At 36.3% G+C, this 12,446-nt stretch overlaps 1 protein-coding gene across 3 annotated transcripts in view; it reads left to right on the top strand.

Moving 5' to 3' along the window:
- Nucleotides 1-786: 786 nt before the first annotated feature.
- LOC131033028 (uncharacterized) overlaps nucleotides 787-12,446 on the top strand; it is a 30,541-nt gene continuing 18,881 nt past the window's right edge. Inside the window, exons 1-5 of one of the 3 annotated variants that reach the window (XM_057964141.2) lie at nucleotides 815-829; nucleotides 912-1,005; nucleotides 1,088-1,336; nucleotides 1,422-1,776; nucleotides 1,964-2,109. In XM_057964141.2, the coding sequence (XP_057820124.2) occupies nucleotides 1,292-1,336; nucleotides 1,422-1,776; nucleotides 1,964-2,109 (546 nt within the window). In that variant the 5' untranslated portion in view covers nucleotides 815-829; nucleotides 912-1,005; nucleotides 1,088-1,291. Of the gene's footprint in view, nucleotides 1,006-1,087; nucleotides 1,337-1,421; nucleotides 1,777-1,963; nucleotides 2,110-12,446 lie in introns of all 3 variants that reach the window. The other 2 variants (XM_057964143.2, XM_057964138.2) reach the window with 2 other exon arrangements.

Raw genomic sequence — 12,446 nt, 5'->3', positions numbered from 1 at the left:
AATTATTTATATTTGTAATTTACAATTTTATTAAATTATATAATTATTTTATATAGTTTAATAAATGACACACTAATATAATATATAATAATTTTGATTTACAAATTATTCAATATATATATATTATATATTAAAAATTAAATAATATACATTATAAATTAAAAATAAATATTATTATATTTACATTTATTAATGGTCTATAAAGATAGGAATTTTCAATTTATAATTTTAAAATTACTTATATTTGTAATTTACAATTTTATTAAATTATATAATTATTTTATATAGTTTAATAAATGACACACTAATATAATATATAATAATTTTAATTTACAAATTATTTTATATATATTAATTATATATTAAAAATTAAATAATATACATTATAAATTAAAAATAAATATTATTATATTTACATTTATTAATGGTCTATAAAGATACAAATTTATAATTTATAATTTACAATTTTATTAAATTATATAATTATTTTATATAGTTTAATAAATGACACACTAATATAATATATAATAATTTTAATTTACAAATTATTTTATAATGTTAATTATTAAATTATTTTTAATTATATATTAAACATATAGTAAATAATAATATAAATGAATGTAAGGATTGTCGCTTATAATTTTTTTTATAAATATATAAAAATTTGGATGTCATAGTTTTTAATTTGAGTTCAGATATTAATTTAAAGTTCTCGATAATATAAAGTTTTCAAAAAAAGGAAACCACGGAAAGCTTATTCTCGTATTTCTCGAGCTTTATCAGTTGCAGAAACGTTATTTATAATTCCCAGGTGAAGCAGCGAGACAAGGTGAGGCTATTATTCAGAATGCAAACAAAAATATTTAAGATTTCAATTTTCAGCGATACAGAAAGTCATTAAGGTTTTGCAGAGGTTAACACGTCCGGCAAAAAATTGAAGGACAAAAATTTCGAACCCTAACTGATTCCATGCAAACTATACCTAGAATCGGTCTATTTTCGCAGGTGATTTTTAGGGTTTATGTCATTTTTTCAGCCGAGCAGATATTTCGCAATTTTTAAACACGATTTAAACACGATTTTGCAGAGTTCTACCCGCAATTAATCGGCCAAAGAAAAAATCGGCATTTCTGGCGATTCACGATTATTCACGATTAATCGCGACTCAATGCCGACTTTTGCTTTTTTGGTTTATATCTCTAATGTTATTACCAAATCCTTGTTCTAAGCACAGAGGGTGTTAAAGTGCCGCGTTAAGCTCAACATTTTCGTTTTACAAGAACTGTAAAAGATGTTAAGTGGTGTCAAATTCTTTTCAAGAGGTAAAGTCAGCCAGGTAAGCACATATGCAATTTCCTTTTGTATATGTTATTTAACAAATTATTTATATTTCAATAAGTTTTGTTGGTTTTCCATTTTAGGTAGAGCATGATTCAGATTTGGATTCTTCGACACCCCAAAAAACTAAGAGGCAGCACAAATCTCGCAGAAAGTACTATTCTTCATCTTCTGATATCTCAGAACAAACAGAATACAGGAAGCACAGGAAGAGAAGGTCGAAGAAAAAGGCCAAGTTGGATTCTTCATCATCATCTGAGAGTGATTTCTCAGAGGAAGACAAAAAACATAGGAAGAAAAGGTCTAAGAAGCAGGCCAAGTGGGATTCTTCATCATCATCTGAGAGTGATTTGTCTGAGGAGAAACACAGGCAAAGGAAACATAGATATAAAAATTCTTCAAGGCAAAGGAAGGAAAAACAAGAAGCAATCTTGTCAGGTTTTGATTGCTTAACATTTCACTTCAATTTTTTCCTTTATGGCATCATATCTACTTTTTATTTCTATATATTAATTTTTTGTAATCATAGCTCCATGCCTGCTTATCTGATATTCTGTTGAAGTTTTCTCTGTTTTTCATAAGCCCAATTATATGTATTTTTCCAATTGTTGTGATCATGTTGCAGAGGATAAAGAGAAAACAGGTGCTATGCGGGAAGATACAGAATTAGCTAGAAAAGAGATGGGGTTGGAGTGGATGGTCAGACCTTCAGAAAGACCTGACACACATCAACAACCACAAGAACCATCTCCAGAACTCCAGGAAGAAGAGGTTGCCTTTTTACTAGTGTATGCACTTCATTTCTGTATAGAAACTTAAAAATATTTCAAATTTTAACATTATGATGTGAAATGTTAGTTATACAGTTGACTTTTAGTTGGGTATGTAAACTGAGGAATGAATTTTACAAGATCAACCCAATGCACACAATTTTTCTGTCATAGCTTATTTGTTTTCTATATGGACTATTATTATATTAATCAAAATTTACTAAAAATTTGACGGCCTAGGAAAGGTAATAACAAGTTTCAAGATTAGAAGAGCCTGAGAGTGTAAATCTGCTAGTGTGCAATCTACAAAGTCATTGTCTCTTGATTATTGTTTGACACCATCTCTAATTAGTTAGTGATGGTCCGTATATTGTTATCACCTCCAATGAAGTTGCACATACCATAACAATTCACGTTCAAAATTGGTTTGAAAGAATTTGTACAAATCTATTACATATCTATCACATATTCCTGACAGTCGCCTGAATTGCATTACATAGTCAAAATGTGCTTATCCCCAAGCCAAATGTCCTTTACTTCAATGCATCTAGTTGTGCGCACAGCTTCCCACATTTCTTGTATGCTTATTGTACCTCACTTAAAAAGAGACGATGTACCATCGCTTGGTCTGGTGTTGCTTTCTCTATGCATGACTCTCAGTATTGTCAACTTTTTGATGTACACAATACAACATTTTGGCAGAAACCTTCTTACCCATTTTGACTTGCAACTTGACCCTGGACATTACTCCAAGAAATTTATTTACACCTTCAACTTTTGACACAGTTCCTTCCATGACCATTATCTTGATACAATACTTTTTTGGATTTTCCAATGAGTACACTCGTAACAACAATTTTTTTTGTTAAAATACCTAGGGTCAGGGGCCCTAGACCTGGAAATAATAGAGTGAAAAATTAGTGACTGATACAAAAAGATTTCTATCAGGACCTCAAAATACAAAGAACATATTATAATGCACCAAGGCAAACAGTTGCTTCAGTCTTCAGCACCTTCTATCCCTTGAAAGTAGTTGTCATGGCAGTTATTCACCTGTTGCTAATGAGGCCTTAATGTGAAGCGAAGAAGCATCCATTTCGAACTTTCTAATTCCGTTATTCTTCCTCTAGTTTAACACTGTCACAACTCTTATTCCTTAGTGTGATGCAGTGATTTGCTGTCAACTTGGTAAGTATTACAATATATGCATGATCTTTTAATAACAAATTCTATGATAAAACAATTTGAACAACAGAAGAATATAATAGGAACTATGCTATAAATACTTGATAATACTTGAGAACAAGAAACCACTAGGACACAAACCTCTAAATATCTCCATTAAGAACACAATTCACAATTTGATGATAATAAACTAACCATGAGCTCCTATACATACCCTACTTATGCTTTGGATCTCACTTATGTTAGATTTTAGTAATCAGAATTGCAATCGCTTAACATATAGGTGCAGAAGTAGATAATGTACAGTAATAGAAATAAAGCACATAAATAGAGATGCACACAACACAAGACTACCCTGGGAAAACCTCCCCCTTGAGGAAAAACCCAGCAACAACAGATCTTCAGATCTGATTATAATAGACAGAAATTATAGTTACAAGTCTGACCCAGCTAAGGCACAATAGCAGCAGATGACAATAGATAGAAACCAACTTATCTCGGTCCTTCGGATGCAAGGAAATCACAAGACAATGAATTCGCTTTCCTTCGATGATGGTTCACTGTGCTTCTATGATGATATGCTGTGCTGCCCATCAATGATGTTCACTGTCTTCATACAATAGATGCACAGCAGATGGATTTCACCCAGCAGATGTAATTCGCACCATACAATGACAATTCGCTGACTCCTAACTGAGTTTGCAGACCTTCAAGGATAATTTGCATAGCTGGAGATTTCACACCTAGAGCAGATCTGAATCGCACTTTTGGAGCAGAGGTATTTTGTGAACTTGCTTTTAATAGTTTCCTTCCAAAACGAATCTGTATTTATACAAGGTAGAGGGAATGCATATAGGGTTGGCCCAATACATTTTGGCACCTAAACTCACTTTAAATCACACGCCACATAATGAGGATGGGTCCACACGTTAGCCCACACGTTTGGTAAATAGGTCCATGCGTTTTGAACATTATATGTTAGGAATATAAGGGAAGTAGGGCCCAGCCCTATAATGATCCGAACAACATTGGAATAGGGTCCAACCCTATTTGTTTTACATATTAGATTGAGATAGGGCCCAACCCTATTTAATCCTAATGGATTCGAATGTTGCCTTTGGCAATTCGAATCCATTATAAATATTTTCCAAACTAGTTACAAAACAACACTCCCTCTTAACTAGGGAGGAAAATAATTACATAATCTGATTTTCATGGACATTACCATGACATGAATAATTACAATGTTTAAGATTAGGGCCCAGCCCTAATAGTACAATCAATATGCAATTACAATGAACCTTTACATGATCTTCTCTTGCAATTCTTGCAGATGGCAATTCGAATCCATTATAAATATTTTCCAAACTAGTTACAAAACAACACTCCCTCTTAACTAGGGAGGAAAATAATTACATAATCTGATTTTCATGGACATTACCATGACATGAATAATTACAATGTTTAAGATTAGGGCCCAGCCCTAATAGTACAATCAATATGCAATTACAATGAACCTTTACATGATCTTCTCTTGCAATTCTTGCAGAGGATGAAGCCAACGCTTAATAACTTTATACTTTCCTGGGGACCTGCATGTAACACCATGATCTTTCATCATGCACATCCGCAGAGGATGACAGAGACCTTTCCATATGCACACCTGCAATAATTAATACTCAAAGATATATATAACCATAAATCATGCACAACCGCAGAGGATACATAAGCTTCTTTACTGAGAAGAACAACCTATCACCTTGTACACTGCAGAGGGTGAACTCACCTTGCATTCGCAGAGTGTGAGAAATAACCCTTGCACTCCACAGAGGGTGGAAGGAACTGCCACCTTGCACTCTGCAGAGGGTGGAAAGAAATGCCACCTTGCACTCTGCAGAGGGTGGACTCACCTTGCACTCCACAGAGGGTGGATGATACACCCAGTGTATCATAGAATATAACTAGAACACTTGTTAGTTTCAAGATATAGTAAAGGAAAACATTTGCAATAATCAAGTAACACATTTATCAATTCCATCACTAGAGCAAAAGATCACAATGATTAGAAACCAGCAATAAGATAAAGAGTATATCACGAGACTCCCTCTAAAACCCTATCTAGAAGATAAATCCACAACAAATTTCTGACTTAAAGTTGGAACCAACCTTAAGTCTAAAACAAAATTTAACTAAAGGATGGATCAACAAACCAATAGATCAAAGGAGGAAATCTTCACAATTGTGAGGATTTGATACTTCATTTATGTTTGCATCTTCTTGCTCATCCTGAATTTGACAGTCCCTTGCAAAGTGGCCACGCTTGTTGCATCGGAAGCATCGGATGTGGGATAAGTCTCTTGGTCTTTTCTTTGAAGGAGGGGTGGAAGAGTTGAAATCTCTATTTCTCTTAAAATCATTCTTCTTCCAATGGCTGCCTTCCCTCTTAGCCAAGAGGACATGTTGCTCATTATAAGGGTTCTTAATTTTTCCTTTCGCAGCCAGTCGAGACTCTTCTTGAATGCAAACTCCCATTAATTGATCAAACTTAGGAAGCTCAACTCTGGCATAGATTCCTTGAACAAATGGTTCCCAAGAGGGAGGAGACCATTTAGGGCAGTCATAGATAAGTCATTGTCTTCAATGCTCTTCCCAACGGTGGCAAGCTGATCTCTTAGCTCAGAGATTCTCATGAAGTAAGAAGCAACAGGTTCTTCTTTCGCTAATTTGATGTAGGAGAGCTGATTCCTTAAAGCAAGGATGTAGCTGGTATTGTTGACTTCGTACATCTTTTCCAATGTAGAGAACATTTCCCTGGCGGACTTCTTCATGGAGATGGATGGCACCAAATGATTTTTGACGGAGTCTATTATTATCCTTTGAGCTTGGAAGTCCTTTTTCTTCCAATCTTCTTTCTCACTTGCAGCCTCGAGTTCCTTAGCATTCTTGCTAACATATTCAGCAAGATCATTCAATGCCATCATTATCCTGACCTTCCAAGAAGAGAAATTTGTGTGACCTTCCAACCTATCTTCAGACCTGATATAAGAAGCCATGGGGACTAACCTTTTGAACAGCAGGTTAGAAGGAAGCACAAATCTGATTACAGCGTCTTATACAGACCTAGGGCTCTAATACCATGTTAGATTTTAGTAATCAGATTTGCAATCGCTTAACATATAGGTGCAGAAGTAGATAATGTACAGTAATAGAAATAAAGCACATAAATAGAGATGCACACAACACAAGACTACCCTGGGAAAACCTCCCCCTTGGAGGAAAAACCCAGCAACAACAGATCTTTAGATCTGATTATAATAGACAGAAATTATAGTTACAAGTCTGACCCAGCTAAGGCACAATAGTAGCAGATGACAATAGATAGAAACCGACTTATCTCAGTCCTTCGGATGCAAGGAAATCACAAGACAATGAATTTGCTTTCCTTCGATGATGGTTCACTGTGCTTCTATGATGATATGCTGTGCTGCCCATCAATGATGTTCACTGTCTTCATACAATAGATGCACAGCAGATGGATTTCACCCAGCAGATGTAATTCACACCATACAATGACAATTCGCTGACTCCTAACTGAGTTTGCAGACCTTCAAGGATAATTTGCACAGCTGGAGATTTCGCACCTAGAGCAGATCTGAATCGCACTTTTGGAGCAGAGGTATTTTGTGAACTTGCTTTTAATAGTGTCCTTCCAAAATGAATCTGTATTTATACAAGGTAGAGGGAATGCATATAAGGTCGGCCCAATACATTTTGGCGCCTAAACTCACTTTAATTCACACGCCACATAATGAGGATGGGTCCACACGTTAGCCCGCACGTTTGGTAAATAGGTCCATGCGTTTTGAACATTATATGTTAGGAATATAAGGGAAGTAGGGCCCAGCCCTATAATGATCCAAACGACATTGGAATAGGGCCCAACCCTATTTGTTTTACATATTAGATTGAGATAGGGCCCAACCCTATTTAATCCTAATGGATTCGAATGTTGCCTTTGGCAATTCGAATCCATTATAAATATTTTCCAAACTAGTTACAAAACAACAACTTAGGCTGATTTAGATACCTAATCATAACAGCTAGGACAACCTAATTATTTAAATAAGAATATAATAATGATCATATAACTTATTTAAGAGCAAAGGTAGCCACAAGATGACTACTCATAACCCTATACACCCTATAGGATTAAGGGTGTAGCATTCTTCCCCTCTTCAAAGAAGCATTTTCCTCAATGTTGATCAACTATGGATGCTTATGCACAAAATCTTCATCTTCCCACTTGGCATCTTCAATTGGCAAATTCGTCCACCAATGAGATACTTTGTGATTGTCATAGCCCTCAACTTCTTTGTGCTTTTCTTGAGATTCAACAACTTTGGATCCAAGATTCTTCCTTCCTCATCTAGCTTTGGTAGCATTATTTGTGTAGGGATCTATCGACGAATCTCCTTTAAAAAGGAAAATATGAAAAACTGGATGTATCTTTGATGTTGGAGATAACTTAGGCTTGTAGGCTACATTGCCAATATTTTGTAGGATCTGGGATGGACCATAATATTTTGGTGATAACTTGTTATTCTTTGTTTGTTGCTTTATGGAAATTTGCTTATAAGGTTGCAATCTCAAGAAAACTAATCGGCTACTTTGAAACTCTTTGGTTATGATGTTGATTAGCCTATTGTTTCATTCTATTTTTTGCCATGGCCAGATTTTAATTGAGTTTTGAATGTACCTATTATTGATGATTAATGTGGTCTTCTACAACCTAAATTCTTGGTGTCACTTTCAATGATGATGTGCTGGATGAGGGATGGTGTCCATTTAATGCCATAAATGGAGAAAATCTAGAAGAACTATGAAACAAAGTGTTATACCACCATTTTGCTAGTGGTACCCAATTCGTGCATTAAGATGACTTATTTGAAGTGAAACAACGTAGATAACCTTCCAAGCACGTATTGACGACCTCGGTTTGCCCAACTAACTAAGGATGGTATGAAGAGTTGCGAGCCAATTGAGCACCTAGACAAGAGAATAATTTTTTCCAAAAGCGACTAGTAAAGATAGGATCATGAACACTTGCAATAACCTTTGGGGTATTATGTAACTTCTGTATATTCTCCATAAATGCTCTTATCATTATACTTGCTATAAAAGTATAGGATAATGCAATAAAATGAGCATATTTAGTGAGGTGATTTACCATTGTCATGATGGCACCTTTGCCTTTAGATTTTGGAAGGCTTGTGATTGAATCCATGGAGATCTCTTCCCACTGCTTACTAGGAATAACTAAGGGTTGCACAAGGCTAGGTGTCTGTCATGCTCCCGAATTGATACCTCTAATCAGCAAGAACCGAGCAAAGAAATCGTCTTACCACAGTAAGACTTCACGATTTCTTGATGATCATGCAGGAACAGCAAAATGTTTTCAGATCGTGGTTATTATATTGGGAAGATCGTAGTTCTTCATACATTGCTTACCCCTTCTAATTGCAGCCTTCTTCACACTAATCAAAGGTAGTTAGTCTTAACAAAAGAAATATTAGTTTTAAAGGGATGTGATCCGATATGGACAGATGCTCCATTCCAAACGATCACACCTGAAGGAAGGGTCACCACCCTACAAGCCAAATGAAAGAATATAAGTAAAATGTGCCCAGCAGTCAGAAGGGCATCCAAGAAGACACAAATTCTGGGCAGAGGCATTACCTAAAACAGCATATCGATTGGTTAACCTTGTTGGTATGATTTCATGGTTCATAATGGAAATGAATGCTGCATTAATCAATAAACTACTGCACCACTATTAATCATACATCACTGTTACAATAACATCATAATAGCGAATAGATTATATCTGATTTGCACGTCTGTAACTTATTATCTGTTTAGAATGCATATACTATTGGATTCTTTCATATTGTCTGAATATCCTCAGCCATGATAGCAGGAGAGTGGGTCTGTAAGAGGGGCATGGTGAAGGAGCATTCCTCTAGTTTTGCCACCTCTATGAGGGGACATAGATGGTCCCATGAGGCCAAGAGGGTACTGCCCCTTGCCCTAGAGGAGATGATTTCCAGGGCACCCTTTTGCAACCTCTTTCTCCAATCAGGGTGCACAAACACAAACCAATCATAAAGAGGAGAACAAGGCTGGCAAGGTGAGGGGATGACAGAAATGGGACACCTCACTAGGTAGACCACCTCATTTGGATGGCATGGGCCACATGAGGCCAAGGGGGATGGTTTATCTGCTCTTGTGCCTAGGTGGAGGGTCTGAGACACACCATCAAAACTACACTCTCTCATGCTCTCCTATGGTTGATTGTTAAAATAATATTAATATCTATTCTTTAATGGTCATCTTCTATTTTTAGCAGTCATCTTAGTTTTCAACTTTTTTAGCTATTTAGCTTTTTAGCTGACTTATTTAGCTTGTTTAGTTAGCTTTTTATTATTTAGCTTTTTAAGCTATATTTAGCTTTTTAAAGCTTTTTAGCTTATTTGATTTCACTTTAATGACTAGTTCTTATTTTAGAATGTCGTAGGTGGAGGGTCTGAGACACCCCATCAAAACTACACTCTCTCATGCTCTCCTATGGTTGATTGTTCCCCCACGGATTTTCGCGACCTATCTTTTGCGATTTTCGATTTCTGCAGGTTTATTCCTAGCAGCAGCGACACTGTAAATTGCGATTTTCGCGTACTCTCTGCAAATGATATCCTCTCCATTCACGTTTTTCGACAAGGGTTTTGCTGGCCGTCATGGTTTTTCCTGCGATTTCATTTTTTTTGCGGCGATTTTCGGTGGGTTTCTCACACAAATCCGCAAATTTGGATGCGATTTTTTTTTCGCATTTTACCCTCTTCCGACTGTCTTATTTTTCAGATCTGTGTTTGTGGCTGCGGCGGGATTTTGTGTTTTATTTTCCGCGATTTTTACAGACTTTTTCACGAGTTTTTTCTTCTAGACGGCGCAATTTCTTCCGACCTGTGGGCTTTTGCGATTTCTGTGGGTCTGCGGGATTTTTTTTGGGCAGAGGCCATTTCTTTTCTGCCAGTTACGATCCAGAATTTTTTGGGTTTTCAGAAGTTTTTTGGGTTTTCTGCTAGTTATGACTTCCTGCATCGTGATTTACTATTTGCAGATTATGAATTTCTGATTATTTTAAAAAAAAATTGAGGTTTCAGATTTGTAGAAAATCTGGTTTTCTGGGTTTGTTAGAAAATCTTCTGGGTTTTCTAGAATTTGTGCCTTGGGTTCCCTGTCAGTAGTTCATGCCTTGGGTTCCATACCTCTTTTTTTGCTGATTATTTTTCTGTTCTCTAGGGTTTGCAGAAAAATTTCTGTTTTTTCAGCAATTCGTGCATTGGGATTCATGCTGAACTCGTTCAACTTTGGTTTCCGTGATGGCATCTTTGACTAACATTATGTTGGAACACAGTTAGAAGTTCAATGGCCTCAACTACAACACCTGGAAACAACGCATGTTATTGATATTTGAATATCGTTGCCTTGATCAAATTGTTCTTGGTAAGGTTCCTTGTCCTACAGCAGTAGGTGAAGATCAAGACAAACATGATACGAAGAATCGAGAGGCTGTCATGCTTATCAAACTCTCAATCATAGATGATCAACTCCCTTAGGTGCCTTCAGGTAAAATAGCTAAAGAGATCTGGGATCTTTTGAAGGATCTTCATGAAACGCCCGACAAGAGCCGAGCTTTCTTTCTGAAGAATAAGTTGTTTTCTATCATGATTGATGAGATGTCTTCTATCCAAGCACATCTCACAAAGATCAAGGAGATCCGTGACCAGTTGGAAGCTATAGGCTGAACTATGGTGGAAGAGGATATGGTAGTGATCACGCTGAAAAGCCTTCCCAGATCCTACGAGCTTTTCATTGATACTCAATATCTCATCTACTAGTGTTGATCTGAAGTTTCCTGATCTCTGCAACAACCTTCTAGAGTAGGATCGATGGAAGCAACGCTAGTTCATCCACTAAACAGGCCTTCACAACTAAAGTTTTGGATAAGAACAAGGGTAAAGGTCAGTCCTTCCTGCAGAAGGGGCAAGGTCAATATTCGCAGTCTTCGAAGAAGAAAAGTGTACAGTGTAACTACTGTCACCAATTTGGCGATATGAAGAAAGATCATAGGAAATTGTTGGCATCCGTGCAATCTAGGTTGGGAGGGTCTCAGGAACAGGAGCAGGCTCATGTTGCAGAGCATTTTGGACAGAAGGAGTCAACCTTCTATGCTTTGTGATAAACAAATTTCCTGTTTGGTTGGTTTTCACATTTTTTTCCTCAAAAATTTTTGGCAGGGTTTAAAATTTTTTCCTTAAAAATTATTATTTGTCATCCGCAAAGCTTGGGTGGGATTTCTACGTTTTCACGATTTTTTCTTCAAAAGTTGTTTGCTGGTTTTTTACGATTTTTCCTCAAAAATCATCTGTAATACGCGAAGTTCGCATGGGATTTGTGATTCGCGAAGTTCTCTGGTTTTGATCAATTTTTCTCCTCAAAAATCGTGCTTTGTTGTAGTCAGTTTGGGTCGCACCTGCCAGGGCGAACATTTGCAAGCGTGGTATCTTGCAGTCTGTTTTGGAGTTGGTACTCTTCTGCAAAAGGGTTTGCTGTTTTTTCCTCAAAATCATGGTTTCAGGCATCAGTAATTCGCGTGTGTCAGATCTCTAATTTGTGTGTGAGAGCTACATTACCTTGGATGGCTTTTGGTACTCTTGGTCATTTACATTCTGCAGACCCTGGGAGGGTCTCCGTAGCAGCAAAGTGTTCTTTGGATTTGTGATAATAACACCTGCAGTGTCTTCTGTAGGGTATTGAGTACGATGACCATTAGGGAGGGTGTTAAAATGATATTAATATCTATTCTATAATGGTCATCTTCTATTTTTAGCAGTCATCTTAGTTGTCGACTTTTTTAGCTATTTAGCTTTTTAGTCGACTTATTTAGCTTGTTGAGTTAGCTTTTTAAAGTTTTTTAGCTTATTTGATTTCACTTCAATGATTAGTTCTTATTTTAGAACGTCGTCTTGTAATCTCTATATATACGCTTGTATATCGTTGAATCCAATTATTTGAGCAATCAATTTTTCATTGATG

This window comes from Cryptomeria japonica, chromosome 3 (assembly GCF_030272615.1).
Source record: "Cryptomeria japonica chromosome 3, Sugi_1.0, whole genome shotgun sequence".
In the NCBI taxonomy this organism is placed as follows: domain Eukaryota; kingdom Viridiplantae; phylum Streptophyta; class Pinopsida; order Cupressales; family Cupressaceae; genus Cryptomeria; species Cryptomeria japonica.
The sequence above is the reverse complement of the archived record's forward strand: the minus strand, read 5'-3'. Positions and strand labels throughout refer to the sequence as shown.